At 32.3% G+C, this 18,305-nt stretch overlaps 1 protein-coding gene across 1 annotated transcript in view; it reads right to left on the bottom strand.

Annotated features, from left to right (window-relative positions):
* LOC127715506 (glutamate receptor 3-like) overlaps window positions 1–5,027 on the bottom strand; it is a 56,686-nt gene extending 51,659 nt beyond the window's left edge. Inside the window, exons 1-2 of the mRNA XM_052221564.1 lie at window positions 4,636–5,027; window positions 2,613–2,762 (exon numbers count right to left, since the gene is read on the bottom strand). Of these exons, the coding sequence (XP_052077524.1) occupies window positions 2,613–2,762; window positions 4,636–4,747 (262 nt within the window). The 5' untranslated portion in view covers window positions 4,748–5,027. The remainder of the gene's footprint in view (window positions 1–2,612; window positions 2,763–4,635) is intronic.
* Window positions 5,028–18,305: the final 13,278 nt, after the last annotated feature.

Here is an 18,305-nt window from a genome sequence, read left to right as displayed (position 1 = left end):
TAAGAAGGGATATAGTCACGATACTGTTGTCAGGTCATGAAAGATTGCATATTTTGGCTTTAATATTGATTCACTTATAGGGTCTTTGCATCTGAATTAAACATATTTATTCTAAAACCAGTTGTTGGCATGACACGGGTTATGTTCTTCTCATATATTTTATGATGGTATAATACTAAACCCCTAACAGGAGGGATTGTGCCTGATATTCATATGATAAAGACATAATCTTTCAATCAGTTTAATTGAGGTCTGGAGCTGGCATGTCAGTAACTGCTAGTAGTCTGTTGTTATTTATGTATTATTGTGATTTTGTTTATTTTCTTTTGTTTCCTATTCTGACATCGGACTCGGACTTTTCTTAAACTGAGTTTTACTGTGCGTACTGTTGTACGTTTGTTTTTTCTACATTGGCTAGAGGTATAGGGGGAGGGTTGATATCTCAAAAAACATGTTTAACCCCGCCGCATTTTTGCGCCTGTCCCAAGTCAGGAGCCTCTGGCCTTTGTTAGTCTTGTATCATTTATAATTTTTGTTTCTTGTGTATAATTTGGAGTTTAGTATGACGTCCATTATCACTGAACTAGTATACATATTTCTTTAGGGGCCAACTGAAGGATGCCTCCGGGTGCAGGAGTTTTTCGCTGCATTGAAGACCCATTGGTGGCATTCGGCTGTTGTCTGCTCTATGGTCGGGTTGTTGTCTCTTTGACACATTCCCCATTTCCATTCTCAATTTTATCATTATTTTGAACTATATGGAGTTATTTCCCTTCAGAACTACAGGTCATTATTTTGAAGAAACAACCTGGAAGATACATGTACCAAGTTTCAATGAAATGTGCTTCAAGGCATAAAATAATCTCCTGTGTCAGGTCATTATTTACCCTGATTAAAATGCAAAGTACAGAAAACTAAAACATTTAATTCGAGTGTTGTTGCCAATTGGGGTTTTACTGTACAATTTTCTATCTTGAACATTATAAAAGTTTAGTCAGAAACAATCCTTTTTCCTCCGTTTATTAGGCTAAAATAAATACCATTTACTCTATTACATGACAAAATATTCCTATGTACTATAGGGGAACAGCCAGTTCTTTGAAAAGGGGGGGGGGGATTATAACGTTTGATCCTGATTCTCAATTTGTGAAAGAAAAAATACAAATGCCTGTCTATTTATATCTAGATTTATATCGGAATAACATGGCCATCAGGAATCTTCGGAGTTCATTTCGATGGTTGATTAGATGGAGTCTAGTCATAAAATACGGACGAAAGTTTGATACTTCATAAGGATTCCGTGCATTGGTTTTTTATTCCTATGTATGGAAGTTTTGTAAATCTGATAAATGTTTTAGTATGTTATAAATCGGATTTAAGAATTTGAGTCAATTAGGTTGTCATGAATTTGAACGATAATGCCGATTTAATTCATAAAATGATCATGAATAATTTGAACTGTACATGTGATGTAAATGTCAACTAGACTCAGTCTGGAAACCGGCTTGGACAGTCCTTACTGTAAAAGCCGTCTTCAGTCTTTAAGATTGGCAAGAGCCCACACCACCTGTCCAACTCAAAATTGTCTTTTGCATCATTGCTTATTCTTTTACTCATTGTAAATAAAATACATAGATTTGTGAAGAAGCTTCGATACTTTATAGAAACGTAAGAATAACGTATAAAGAAACACATTTTCGACGATCATTTATGCATTAATACATTAGGGAATATAAAAAAATCAATGTGATCCATTTCTACTGGAGTTAACCTGATGTCCGCAATAGCAGTTAAGGAAATATCAAATGGCAAAAGGTTAGCCATTGCAAAACATCTGATGAATCTCACTTATTGTGTCATTGTGGATTTTATTATGTTCGCATTTTCTGAAAGCATTTCATCTAAATCTTCCGTTGTAGGATTAATCTAAATTTTCCGTTGTAGGATAAATCTTAGGATTTATCCTACAACGGAAGATTTAGATGAAATACTTTCAGAAAATGTTTAACCTGAGATGTAAGTCCTTTTTTCTTTTGTTTTTTTTTCTTTTTCGGTAAGCATACATGTAGCTGTGGCGCACATTTGTTCAATTAACCTATAAAATCACTTAAAAAATTTTCCTTATCTCTGCTTAAAGATCTATCCACTTGAAGCAGATTGTATATACAAAGGCCCAAACTGTAAGACCCCTCATGTGGAAATACTGAGTATGACCGACAAGGATACTTACTATTTCAGTGTGAGAAAAACAAATACACTTCAAGAATCTAGAAACAACAAAACAGTTGTTAAGTTGCCACACATTAGTTTTTAACAGTGTTTATCATAATACATAAAAGGATAACATGAATTACCAAACATATAGGACATTGCAACCAATTTTATTAACCACCAACTCTCTACTCCTTTTGGAAATAAACGTGCAAACAAGAAAGAAAAACTGCAAACGAAAAGCATGGTTCAGATAGATCAAAAACAACCTGCACAGTGCAAATACCAACAGGATGACCATTTACTTGCACAAGTATGTAAAATACGGAACATAATTTTGAAACTTGGGTCAAAAAGTGCTCGCGACTTTGTTATTTCATGTTTTACTATAAGGAGCTTACTTGCTTGAGCCAGTTTATAACTGTCCGACTTGTCGACATATTCAACAGGAGTATGCAGCTCGAATGCCTGTGACTGTACTTGTTTTAACATTTGTACACCGTAGTAAAACCCTGTAAACGTCACTTCATCTCGTCTGTCCTTGATTATACCTGGAAAAGAAATTATTTTCAAAAATACATAATACCTTTTTGTATGGGCAGTTGGAGAGTTTCCGATTAAAACAAGATGTAATTGGACTAGGAACATCTGATTCAGTGACGATACCAGCTCCTTAACCAATGTTAACATTTGGAAATAACAGTGTTTCTGTTGTGAAGGGCAGATATCGTTATCAATTAAGATTTTCTGAACCCCTGTGCATAATGGACGATCGAGACCAAAAGATTTGAAACAATAGTATACATATAATCTGATTAAAGGAGGTATTAAGTGTTCGAGACCATAAACCAATCAGAAATAAACAGAATAGCCAAAATTGTTAATGGAAAATGTTGCATGATGGGACTGCAATCTTTATTTTAGTATACCAATATCAAATATAAACTGGAAAACAAATGTAATATTTTGATAAAATGTCAGTAACCACAATATTGATTTTAATCGCAAGTAAGGGGCAAAAATGATGAGATAAAAAAGAACAGATTTTTGCACTGTCCAGCGAAGTACAGTCAGGACATTTGTGTGCAAGGATAAGTTCTTATTAAGATATTATTAAGTCTTGACCATCTGTGAATATCATACTGTGATATTTCAGTGCATTAGTTAATATGTATTAAATTTGGGAATTTGTATTTCAATATCTCAATTTTTTTAGTTGTACAACTGTATGGTATTGAATGGGTTTGATTCTGTGTAAAAAGCAAACTGCGTGAGGTCACAATATATTATTCTAAAAGAAAGAAGGTCTAAATGTATTATAAACGATTATATGAAAAGAGTTTCTTCACACAAAAAGTAGCACAACTAGTAAATCATATCTTTATCTTTATATTCAAATATGCCATAGAATGGAATGAGTAAACCTGCAGTACTTATTTGTAATGCATCTCTGTAATCATTTGCAAATAAAGAAATGCACATGAATCATTTAAGTGTCGATTTAATGTTTAAAAGTACCGTAGTCTCTTTATTTTTTTTCGGCATGATAATTCGTTCTGTTTTTTTTTTTCGAAAAAAGAGGTCTCGAGATTACATGAATATTACAATGTCTGTAGCTACAGTCATAGATGCATGATTTTTTTTTTGTTAGTTGTTATTGGCTTTGAACTAGCAGTCAGTACCCGAGTAATCTCAGATCTGTACTTTGTGTCTTTTTGTTGTAGGGATGTATAAGTACACGTCTACGTCCAGTCTGTGTTTTTTGTTAGATGTATTTTTATTTGTTTCCATCTGATGAATTAAGCTTTTTTCAACTGATTTTTATATTTTTTTCTTATGTTGTACTGTTAAACCACTGTCCCAGGTTAGGGGGGCGAGTTTAACACCGCCACATTCTGTATGTGCCTTTCACATGTCAGGAGCCTGTAATTCAGTGGTTGTCGTTTGTTGCTGTATATTCGTTCATTATGTTTACATAAATTAGGCCGTTAGTTTTCTCGTTTGAATGTTTTACATTTGTCATTTCGGGGCCTTTTATAGCTGACTATGCGGTTGGGGTTTGGCTCATTGTTGAAGGCCGTACAGTGACCTATAGTTGTTAATTTCTGTGTCATTTTGGTATCGTGTGAAGAGTTGTCTCTATGGAAATCATACCACGTCTTCTTTGTATGTTTACAATAGAGAAGACATGTAATTTTCCAGGATTAACTGTTGGTAACCCCTGTTTCTTTCCCACACGAGTAACCACTGCATCGTCCCCACACACTGTCATGCGATTGTATTTCTAGATACCTTTCAGTTGTATTAAAAATCAAAACAAACACGTGCTTACAATAAGAGATATGAATAACACAAAACTGATATTACAAAAAATATAATAAAAAAATAAATATATTTTTGGGGATAAAAAGGTCAATGACTTACCTATAGGTATCTGCCATTGGATATTTCTATCACGAAGTTCTGCTATGACGGAATTTCGGAGTAAAAAAACAAGTGCGATTCTTGTCACCAGACTTTGGCTATCCATCATCATAGTTTGGAAATTGTCCGTGTGTTTCCTAGTACTGTTAGACAATCACCATTAACAGTTATATCTTCATTATTGCACTTGATGTCACTTGCACCTGATCAGCAATTGTGGAGCAATCCCTTGTGTCATTAAAATTAATTTGCCCCAGAAAAAGCATGTAAATTATCAGTAATGCCTTATTTATTGTCAGCATACGAAACAGAGATCATTAATAAAGACAAACGGGAATTATTTCAATCCTAGCAAATCTCTGCACTAAATTAAAACAACATCATATTTTCAAAATAATGCCTTTGTGATACTTGAAGATAAAATCACTCTATTGAAATTTTCTTCTGTTCATAAATCGTTATCTGTCTTTTATTCAAATCTATTGTAGTCAGTTTCTCTAATGTTGTTGTCTATTGATTCTAATCAATCACTCCTGATTGTTCCTCACGGTATTGTCCAAAGTCTACGGTTATAGGATCTTTCCTTTTTCTGATTCAAAAACATCAATTAAGATTTAATTTTTCATCATTGTTCACAAAGCTGTCATTGTTTACATCTCTAGAAATGACTTCTGTGTCATTCATGGTAGTCAATTCTTGTACAAAACGTTTTAAAAAAAGCAATTATTAGAGTTTTTATATGTTTTTTTCATCCATTACGCAGTTCCATTTTCTTTAAGAGACATTGCTGACATTTCCTCTTTATTGTAGATTTTTCTATTGACATGGCACTGTCTTAAGACATTACCATTGTCAACAACCTGTCACCGGTTCCCAAGAAAAATAATTACACGGATGTTGTTAGCTGGAGTAAAATGATGGATTCCAAACTTCCATCTCTTTCCTTATTAAATCAAAAACGATGTTGTAAGACACCAATGAAGATTATCTCATAAATCATAGAAAATTGTCTGTGGAAATGCCGATCCCTGATTAATTTGAGCAAACATACTGGTATCAAGTAGAGAGAAAAAAGATTTTTTAAGTTTACAAATCAAATTATAAAAAGAAAGCGTTGTTGCGAGGTGAAAACTTTCTAAGAAATTGAATCAATTATATGTAATTATTGTAAATTTCTGCCGATGACATCCGTTTTGTCATATTATCTACGACACTAATTAATGATTTAAGAACCAGAGTTTCTCTGAGGGGAACTGTGTATTCAACTATTGTGGAAAGTATATGATATGAAACAACTGGGGGCAATTTATCTAATACCAAATATGCGGAAGAAACCAATGCATCACAAGTTACATCGTATATTTTGAAACGGTAATGATGATAACACTACAAATTGTGTAATTTCTGAATTTATAAGATTTTTGTAACTTATTACTACGAGATAGATATTTGTAATAACTAATATATTTTTGTTGTCTTTTATTCAGATTATATAAAAACACTACGTGTTTTTTGTTTGAACAATTTGTATTATATGTGTTCCTTTTGTTTTTCACCTACTGATCGAGACTAGAAACGATCTCAAGAAAAAAGTGTTACCTTCGCTATATGTAGATGTCTACGTCAATCCAAACTAGGAACATCATGTTCGTCAGCGGTGGTCTCTAGTTACATCAATGTGTTTCTCCTTAATCTGTATTTCTTAATTTGTATGGTGTTATTTGCAGATCTTTTATTATAATATCTGTTTAATGTATTCACATCGTGGCTATACTCGGGCAAAGTCGGGTCAAGCTTGATATATGGCATAGGCACCTGTTTAGGTACCAGTCTTGTATTACAACTCCAGTTTCCGGTGCATGTCACAACATGGAGGGCAATAAAATAGTCCATTTTTTTCTGAATTTTTTTCTGGACTCAATTTATTCTGTTTGATTAAAAGTTTATGCTGAATTGAAACATATATATAAATTTTTAAAAAATCTTGCATCTTTTTAGGGATATCAATCCAGGAAAGTGGAAGGATATCATGTTTACTGGAAGTGGTGCGGCCTAGTAAAAACAGCAAACAGAAAGTAGAAAAAAAAACTGTTTTTACTTCAGGGTTACATTCCTTTTTATTCTTCGTTGCATGACCCACTTTTTTTCGATTAAATCACAATTTTACATTAGTGCATACATGATATGAACATGAAAAAAATTTTCTATGTAGCATTTTTTATTTTTTTATTTTCAAAGATCAGCTGTTTTGCATGTAAGCCTATGGAGCAGTCAATTACAAGACTGCAACCTGCATGCATAGGGTAATTTTTTCCTATGTGCACTGCAAGGAAGTAGCTAATGTGGACTTTTATGTGCCCAGAATGACAAAACATCATGATTTAAGGACTTTTTAAGAAATAAAAATCATAGGGTATCAAGTTACACTGAAAAAACTGAAATTATGTAATAATTATGATTTTTTATACAAGACACCATTCAAAAGTATAAAAAGATATAAAGCACAACAGTTTGAGGTAAATTGAGATTCTGGTAGTATTACATACATGATTTTTAAATAAAAAGAACATAGAAAGATTTTTTCCTCCATGAAATCTTCTTTTTGTGATGAAAATTCTAGTTGCCCAGTTTCATTGAAAATCAGTGTAAAGTTGAAGAGACAGCTACATACAAAAGTATTTTTTTTCTTTAGGGTTATTATTTTTATGGCTAAATTGATGACATTTAGGTAGAATATATATGAAATGAACTTTTGATGAAAAGATTTTCACAAAATTTTCATTTTACAAGAGTCTATGATTTCTTTTCCTGTCTGCGGCACTGCATGGTTAATTGCAAATTCCATATTTGGGTTAAAAATGTGTTTAAAAAGTATAATTTTTCTAAAACTATCCATCATGACAAGCATTTGTTTGTTTAGGTGTGACAAGTATTCAATTATCTTTCCAAAAACACCAACTTGAGTATTCATTTTGTTTTTTCTTGAATTTATTGCCAATTTTATATGCATGGGGGTATCAAGTACAGTCTAAAAACCATCATATAGTAGGCATGTATAAAGAGATGTATAGTAAAAAAAGAGAAAGGTATAGTCTTTCTTGTCTTTACATAGTTGTATTGCAACACATTCTTCAATATGAAAAAGTTTTGGGGTAGTTTTTCAATTTGAATTAAACAAGAGGCCCACTTGGATAGATTTCATGGAAAAAAGGGGAAGGGGTAAAATACTGAAAGTGGTTCAATCAAAGAGAAGGAAAAAAATAAAAATAATAGATAAGAATTCTCTTCTAGCTTCACAGTATCCAAATAATTAGTAAACATTCATAAAGATAGACTAGAATGAGATTTACAGATCATTTGAAAGGCATGACTTATTTCCAAATTTTGCCTTGTTTCAGAAAAGGGTACTCCTTTGATAATGGGATTATATTTAATAATACAACTAAACAATTCTTTTAATGGCATATTTAATGTTCAAATATGGCTACTTAATGAAACAATATAAATGATTTATTTTTTTCAGACATTCCATTACAGTTATAGGTACCAGTCTTGTATTACAACTCCATTTTCCGGTGCATGTCACAACATGGAAAGAAATAAAATAATCCATTTTTTTCTGAATTTTTTTCTGGACTCAATTTATTCTGTTTGATGAAAAGTTTATGCTGAATTGAAACATATATATAGATTTTAAAAAAATCTTGCATCTTTTTGGGGATATCAATCCAGGAAAGTGGAAGGATATCATATTTACTGGAAGTGGTGCGGCCTAGTAAAAACAGCAAACAGAAAGTAGAAAAAACAGTTTTGACTTCAGGGTTACATTCCTTTTTATTCTTCGTGGCATGACCCACTTTTTTTTCGATTAAATCACAATTTCACATTAGTGCATACATGATATGAACACGGAAAAAACTTTCTATGTAGTATTTTTTATTTTTTTATTTTCAAAGATCAGCTGTTTTGCAGGTAAGCCTATGGAGCAGTCAATTACAAGACTGCAACCTTTACTTCGTGAAGACTGTGCGTTGACAATTAGATAGCTTTCCTGTTTTACTGTTACTCTAATGATGGCTCTTTGATGTTTATCTCATATCTCTTTTATTCAAACATGTATATGTGCATATGTCGAAGCAAATTTTGTTTCCATAAGACGTTAATCACAATTTCTATTGTATAATTTGGTGAGAATGGGATATTGATACATGGCGGAGTTAAAATAGTCTTTACATGTTCGTACTTAATTTCTTTTGTTTCTGTATTAAACTGTGGAAAAATAAAATGTATATTTGAATCAGCTAAACACAGACTTTTACTGTATTACATAAAAATGAGATCAACACAAGTACTTAATAAAATGTTTACTATATTACAAATGCTCGGAGTAACTGAATGCAAACTAACATAACGTTATCTGCTTATATAGAATTTTTATTTTGACCACTGTTTTTCGAAGCGATAAAATATTTTATTGTCATGATAAGTGAAGATAAACACGTTCTAACGAAATCTCCAGTAATTTTGTACAAAGAACGGCAATACAACAAGAGTTAATAAAATACCCAAGCGGTGTTTTAAATTTTAAATTATCAAAACAGTTTCATTTAAAAATACAACCCAAGAAAACGTATTGAAGCATGTCTTATTGTATACCGCTTCTGGTGGACTGCCAGTCCTCGAGGATATCATCAACTCCGTAGTCAGTGCGCTACAGTACCTTTCTTAAATTCTTTCTTGAAAAATTATCAAGAAACATTTGTCGAATTTGGCTATTTCTTATTACCCTCTTGGTCATACAGGTCCACATGTATTCAAGTAATTATACATCCTTTGCTTCCAAATGTTTGGGACTGAACGATCTTAATGAAGGTAAATCAAGAAATATGCTTCAAACGCACCAATTATATATAAAGCGTTTTAATTTTTTTTTATTTTTTAGTACTGGATCTATAACGCTGCTGGTAGACTGCTAGTCCCAGAGAGTATAATCAGCTCAGTAATCAGTGCCTTGACACTTGCATGATCTTCCGTAATTCTCCGTTGAAAAATTAAACATAATTGAGAAACTAGACTCTCTCGGTGAAAGTTTACTTAAGTAAATGTTTCTTTTCTTCGTATGTTCCTTTTGTTCATATAGCCGCTATGATTTCAAGTAGTTATACATCCTTGGCTTTCAAATGTTGATTTTCAGATTTTCTGATGAGGATAAATCTGAAAAGCGATTCGAACGCATCAAATTTAGTAAGTGTTATTTTCATTATTAGACTGTTTATCTCGATTCTTCTGCATTACAATATCAAGTATAGGAAACGCCCAAGGCTGGTACTCTATTGTTAGAAATATATACTAAGTGTTACTCACATCTTTTTAAAAATAGGTTTATTTCATTGGACCGAAGCATGCAAAAACCAAAAAAATCAATATATTAAACTTGTAATTTGGTGTAAGACAAGTGACAGGAAAAGTGTTAAAATAGTATCAGGGAAAGTCGCCAAAACCCTCTTTTTAATTGTAAAATCCATAGTGATGGAGATGAAACCAAAAGGGGCAATACAAAAATCCTAATCTACACACAAAAAATTTCTGTTATTCTAAGGTGAGTAGAAAAAAGAAGAGGCAAGGGTGTCAATGAGACAACTCTCCATCCAAGTTACAATGTGTAAAAACTAAACAATTATAGGTCAAAGTACGGCCTTCAACGCGGAGCCTTGGCTCACACCGAACAGCAAGCTATAAAGAGCCCCTAAATGACTAGTGTAAAACAATTTAAACAGGAAAACCAACGGTCTAATTTATATAAAAAACGAGAAACGAGAAACACTGAAGTACCACATCAACAAACGACAACCACTGAAACAGGTTCCTGACTTAGGACAGGTGCAAACAAATGCAGCGACTTAAACGTTTTAACAGGTACCAACATTCACCCTAACCTGAAATAGTAGTGTAACATTACAACATAGAAAGACAAACTATAATATATCAATTGAAATGGTTTAACTCAATCAAAAAGACATATTAACAAAAACAAGTAAACATACACTGAACGAATAAATGTGATCTATGACACAATGTCAAAAAGACAACTACAACCTTGGACAAAATGGCGTTAAATAAAATAACGTACACAGGTGAACTTGAATATAATAATTTTGTTGTTAGGAGTACGGATATATTTTTTACAAAATAAATGAATTTGTTGTTCAATGTACGAGAACAGTGAAAAATTATCGTCACAATAAATACTTACAAAAATGCATTACAAATTGTATAACAGGTCAAATTAACACGAAAATACGATTTGAGAGTACTCGCAGTTACTGAAAGCTAGTTAAAAGCCAAAAACAATTAGTAATAAAAAATCATGCATCAGAGACTAAAATCAACTAAAACACATCCCAGGGATTTAGTGTTTTAACGCCATGGACAGTCAAAGAAGACATGACTTGTGCAATGCCAAAAATAAAAGTATCGACAGGCAGTAGGATAGTTTGGATTTAACCTTATAATAAATATGTATAATGTTATATATAGATAAAGCAATCTCTATATAGAAAATGAACGTGGATGTGTATATATAGATATAGGAAGATGTGGTATGAGTGCCAATGAGACAACTCTCCATCTAAGTAACAATTTATAAAAGTAAACCATTATAGGTCAAGGTACAGCCTTCAACACGGAGCATTGGCTCACATCGAACAGCAAGCTATAAAGGGCCCCAAAAATTACTAGTGTAAAACCATTCAGACGGGAAAACCAACGGTCTAATCTATATAAAAACGAGAAAAGAGAAACACGTATGAACTACATAAACAGACGACAACTACTGTACATCAGATTCCTGACTTAGGACAGGTGCAAACATTTGCAGCGGGATTATACAAAAAAACATTCGAAAAGAATACAAATTTAGTTATGTTTTAATTTGTTGATGATAAAAACGATATTTGTGCCAATGTAAACAATATTCATAAGATAACCTTTACTAATAAGTTTGTTGAAAGGTTCGATGAGTTTACACGGATCACATAGTGGTTTCCGCGCTTTTATTACAATATTATCGTAAAATTTAGGATGTGAAATACCGTTTTTAATAAGTTTTCTACAGGTACAGCCAAATTTACTAATCAAATATTTGTATCTATGAAAGAATTTAGTAAAGGTTTTAAGTAATTTAGAGTAACGAAATCCCTCACTAAAAAAATTTCCAGTGATGCATTGATTACGTTCGTTAAAATCAATGACATCACTACACACACGGGCATAACGAACGAGTTGGGATATAAAAACACCATATGATGGAGCCAAAGGAACATTGCCGTCTAAAAAAGGAAAATTAACAATAGGGAATGAAAAATCATCTCTTTTGTCGTAAATTTTAGTGTGGAGTTTCCCTTTAGAAAATTGAAATGTCTCAATCTAGAAAAGGACAACTACTGCTGTTTATGTTAGATTTATTTAAAGTAAATTCCTTTGGGTAAATTTCTGTAGTATATTTAGAGAACTCTGGATTATTTAACGAAAAAATATCAGCAAGATAACGGAAGGTATTGTTGAATGTGTCAACCAACTGTAACCATGACGTGACTTTACTGAGTTTGGTCATAAACTGGGATTCATAGCAATACAGGAATAAATCTGCTATTAAAGGGGTGCAATTAGTTCCCATAGGAATACCTACCACCTGTCGATACACTTTATCGCCGAAACGTGCATATATGTTGTCCAGGAGAAAATTTAAAGCTTCAATCATATCTTCACATTTCCAGTAAGTGTATCTAGCGTACTTTTCTGTTTCGTTACAGAAAAAGGCTTTAAACGAGTTAAGGAAATAAATTTGCAACGAGATTTTTCAAAAGACCATTTAATCATATATGAAAACTTTTTCTTGATAAGATTGTGTGGAAGTGTAGTGTAGAGAGGAGACAAATCATAACTGTCAACAGAATTAAAAGGACCATCAAAAGCACGAATTTTATCTGAAACCTCTAAAGAATTTTTTAACACTCCAAAAATAATTAATACCATTATTTTCATAAGCTTTATTAGTATTACAAAAGGTAATAACAAGTTCTTTGATAGTAGTAAGGGAGGTAGTTAGAAGCACTGACAGATTAGTAGTAGAACACTTACTAGATGCGGAGATGAAACGAAATGTAAATGGTTGTTTGTGTAATTAGGTTACCAGTACATAGTTGGGACTTTCAAAAGTTCGGAAGAGGCTTTAAGCTGGGTAGTGGCAGTGATATGCTTGTTTACAATTTGACTCTCTGTGGAGCGTTAATTGTACGGACCTGAATGTAGAAGAATTGATAATTTCGTTTTGGAAAACTTCCGTGTTGTATATGCGTCACACCACCACTACATTATTGGCTGCTTTGTCTGCCGGTACGAACACATACCGCCTTGCGAGTACTTGGAGTTTATTTTTTATTCTAGAAATGAGTATATCATGAACCTTATTATTAATTTCAGAATCGTTTTCAAAATGAGATATACGAATATCAACAGTATTCATAATTTATTCAAATAACTGTCCAGATATTTTTTATCCGATTTTGTACGTTTACACTAATTTTTACAGTAAGCAGACAGAGCGTCTTTAATGACCTGACGACACTGTTTCTAATCTATAATAAATGGAGAACGATATTTAGGTCCTTTCTTAAGAAAATTTTGACCTCACGGTCTTCAACGATGTTGATATCTCCTGTAATGACATGACCATAGGGAACATATCTAAAACTAGATAGTTCACAGTCTCAAGTGAAAGGAGCATTATTTTCTATATTGACGTCTGATGTTACTGACGTATAATTAAAAACCAAACTTCTGCTGTTTTTTTTTGTACGAATACGAAATAATAGGTGGTTCTGTATTATCAAAATATGAAGGTATATGGCTATGGATGGTAGAGTCATTTAATATACTAGATACGTTAATAAAATCAATACCTCTATTTATATATTTTAATTTAAGAAAATGCCGTTTATGATTTTCAGGTTTATCGATACTAGGAAACAGCCTGTGATGACAAAAGGCTGTAATAATAGGGGTGTATTCATACAACGGGCTAAAATAAAATTGTATCACACTCCAGAAAAATATGATATAATTAACTTATTGGTATATGACCAAGTTTGCATAATAATTGATGTCTACCATTATTTTTTATTATAGATAACAGATCAGCAAGTGTATAATTTATACGATGTTTAATACGTAGATAACGGTTTTTACGGTTACCATGAGACCTATTATTTCTTAGCCGTTTATCGACAATGGTAATGACATCGGTAGAAGTTTTAGATATGTTCCCCTGTCCCAATATTTTGTCATTGAGACCTAGAGGATAAGCTGTTTGAAGTCTTTTTATCCAAAATAGTTCGCGAACTTCACGGGATTTTTCAAATTGCTTGTGTGATTGTCCTGGTTGTTTCTGAACGGTTTCAAGAGGTTGGAATTTTTTAACTTTTAGATTGTGATTATGCTGATCTATATGTTGGTATATCAAACTTTTGAATTTTTTAGGTCATCGAAAGCGGTAAAGGTGCTCTTGATTGCTTCTGTAATATTCTCGTCCCGTCTGTTCCACATATTGAATACCACACTTAGGTGTACATTACAGTCTCCGAAAATATTTTTTTCACCTCTTCAATTTTGATCCTTAAAATACGTCATATGGACCTCTTGCTAAAATTAGTTTAGTTGCACATTCGAGCACACTGACCTTACAATATAATCATAAAGGAAGCGGAATCAAAAATCCTAAGTCACATAAAAACAAATAACATCATGATGGTCCAAACGAAAATAGACGAAACTACAAACAGCAGTTACAAAAAAAGACTGCAAGAGAAATTAAAGATTAAACAATATGAAACCCACTAAAAACCGACGTGAACGTAAGTGTTCCGGAAGTGCAAGCCATAAACGGTTCCTTCTCACATGTTGCACATGTACGCGTCGTGTAATTCAATGCTGGTAATTCGGTAATGTCACAATCAAAGAAAAAGAGGATTTGATTGTGAATACACCAAATGAAAACTTTTGACAAATGTATATGAACTTGCAAACTTACAAATAAATTATCAAGTGCTACTGTTGGTCCGTTTAGAATGGTTATTTTCAAAACCTACGAGTGTTTTAGACATTAATGTTATGTGCATAAGATTGAAATTTCGCAGATTTCAATCTGCTTCAAATATATATGTTTGAACATATAAATATATTAAAGGAAAATAATAAAAATGTCGGTATAGCCCTTTCCACAAATTTGTTTCCGGAATCATTAATTCAACTCTAAAATCACAATTTAAAGCAGGTTATTCCTCTCGTCGGGAAGTAGAACTACATCGCGGCAATGAAGCTGAGTTAAGGGTCAACGATTAGCGGTTTTATTTCCTCTTGATTTCAAGATAATAACTGGTTTAGATGAATATAAAAATATTAATGATCTTTTGCCATCCAATATTCTTGTAATTAAACTCGATTCTGAAGCTTGAAATGTGTAAATTAAAGTAACATATTGTTTTCTATTTAATTCTTATCGCTTCTCTCTACTGCAGCATACCAATATTATACCAGTTTACTTTCCAACAAGGGAAATAGTTCGTATTACATTTTAATTTAAATCATATTTGGGCTTTAGGAAGTCAGCTTCTTGAAATTCCTACACATGTATATATAAATGTTTATGTGTGGAATCAAAATGTACACTTTTTAGTTTACAAATACTTAATGTAAACCTTTACATATTGGCAAAAATGCAATGTCTTCACTACAAAACTAATTATGAGTGCAAACAAACCTGTGCATTTGGAAAGGTTTTCAGGTATGACAGGACCTAGATGAATGAAATTTAAATGTTTTTTGTTTGGTTCCAGAAAATTAAAAAAACTTACCTGGATTTTGCTTTGCACATTTTTTCCATCTGCAGCAGGATGGTAAAAACGACACCTGAATTTACTTGACACGGTCCACTCAGTTACATGTTCATACTATACACTATATGCACTATAGTATTTTTCTATGTACAAATGTAATATAGTTATATTTTGACTAGTTATGATTGTTTTCATCTTGAGTTTTGTTTGATAAATTCTAGATTATAACATTGAACTGATAGTATTACACGACGGCAGTAAACATAATAAGTTTTGATAAAGAAAGAAAAATATCAACCCTTAGTTTCAGTTTTTACATGATGAAATATTTGACGTAATCTTAGAATTTCAAGATTAAAATCTCCAAATTAATAAGTTAAACTAAAACTGATTTTAAAATAGCGAAATGCCAAAGATCAATGTCTAAACATACTGATCAGATTCATAAACTTGTAGTAAATGTCTACTTTTAACATAAACGTGGTACACAAACTCTTTACTTACAGGTCTTTAAGTTCCAGATAAATTGAAAAACATGTTCAACTTGGAACTTTTATTGAACGTTTTGTTATTATGTAGAAGGGCCTTTTTCAATAATCTTACAGAATTACTAAATTCAACACCACATGTCTTGTTCTTATCTTTGACGTTTGCTAATAACAGAGTAAATTGTAGGACGGCCGTATTTGACCTAAAACTTGAGGTCTTCCATAATCAACTGATTTTTTTAGTAAAATTAGAAATTGACAAGTATGTGCGATAGCTGCATTGTAAAGTTGTCTTTAATTTAGTGGTAGCTGAGGTCATTACGTTTGATTTTCACAGAACATCTAAGACATTAGTAACGTGGTCATATCGGTCTAAATACATGAAAAAAATTAAAACAGTCTGAAGGCCACAGAACGTTCAATATATCAATATTTGTAAGTTAATAACACCAACGGTACCAACTGCACTGCACCATAGCACATTTTGACAATTAATGCATCTTCAGTAATGCTCAGAGCCAACACATTTGAAAATCTAAAACTTGATATAAACGTCGACCTGATAAAACCGTAAAGCCAATGCAATGTAGGTTTCCAGTAGAATGAGTCCCATAAAGTTCTCTTGGAATTAGATATCAATGATTTAATTTCTTTCGTAGACTCACTTGTGTTTGAAAGTGAAGTGTCAATGTCTGAATTACATACATAACAACTTTGTTCATGTTGTTAGGGGCATTTTCTGCAGCAAAAAGAAAAAAAAGCTTCACATCACGATAAGTGCTGCATGAGTATTTATATAAAGGATAAGTCCGTATTTTTCTTTGCTCTGTTTTAACTGTCTGTTAGTTTGCGTGTCTATAGCTTTTTACTACAAAAGACTTTTCATTTTATTCAAAGTTTAAAATTGGGTATTGAAGTTAACAATTAAACTAATTTCATTGAGTTATTATCAGGCCTTTACTTAACAATTCTGTCGCCTTAATTCTACAATACAATAATTCACCAGTAAATCAATTTAGTGCCTGGTTATTAGAGTATAAACACCTGGTTATTAACCGAACAACATGACAGATATTGCCACTGGCTAACTCCATTACCCTCACTCATCCCTGCTACTACAAGAGCCATCATTAAACCATCACAAAAGATTTAAACGGCAGAAACGGAGGGGAAGCAAATTAGAAAATCGATAGCTTCTTCTAAGATGTTAAGCCTACGTGCTTAAGCCGCAAACTGTAATGAGTTTTCTTTTTCTGATAACGTCGGAAAATAGCGTTATCCGTTGATGGAGACAGTAGGTTGTAAGGCTTGGTTTTCAATCATAGTCTTAATTTTTCATATTACTCCATTATAGTGAATTATGACGGCGAGGTCGGATCCTGGATTTGTTATTGGAATCTGTCGATGAATTGCAGTATATCATTAGAATCGATTTAGATCATCTACGAATAAACAGAGGTACTAAATGGGTTTCACTGGAAAATTTATTATCGATAGAAACTAGCATATCTAAAACTTATTTCAAACAAAATTTCAGCCTTTATTGTAATTATTTTTGAAAGATATATATTTTGATCATTATGATAAAAATCAACAAAACAAAAAGCTAATATGAGCATAACAGGGAACGAACAGATCTATTTATACTGAGGCAGACTTGAACAAACCTTTGTACCTTATTCTAGCTAAGGACAAACATAAAGCTTGTGATGCGCCGTATGAAAGTTAATTTTAGTAAATACGAGCATTCCACTTCTGCTTAATTTTGCAAATTGTATACGGTGGGTTAATGAGATAAACACTTTTTAACTGGACACAGATATGATGTAATACATCAACAGAACGTACTATATCACTGACGGCATGCAGTCTGCTGATATATGATGGAAAAGTATGAAATGATCCATTGATTATTAATCGATTTTCTACCAAAAAATACAAAATGATTTTTATATGCTTATAAATGGTTTGCAGTAATACAGCAATACACTTTGATATATATGAAAATTTGGTACGATAATTATAGCATTGGTAGTTTACTAATGATAAATTTAAGGCACTAGGTGTTTGGAAGGATGCACTCTTGAATACATACATAAATAATTCAATAATTCAATAGGGTACCTTTCATATATTTCATTGCAAAAGCTTTTACAAGAAGATAAGAATTTGCGATAAGGCTTTCAACACAATATAAATATAATGCTTAAAGTTTTAAAAATAACTATTTCTCTGAAAAAGTACGTTTAGAACAAGGAAAAAATGATGATTATTTCACAACTAATGAAAC

This window comes from Mytilus californianus, unplaced genomic scaffold, assembly GCF_021869535.1.
Source record: "Mytilus californianus isolate M0D057914Y unplaced genomic scaffold, xbMytCali1.0.p SCAF_9, whole genome shotgun sequence".
Lineage (NCBI taxonomy): Eukaryota > Metazoa > Mollusca > Bivalvia > Mytilida > Mytilidae > Mytilus > Mytilus californianus.
Note: the sequence above shows the minus strand (reverse complement) of the source record. Positions and strands in the feature narration are given on the sequence as shown.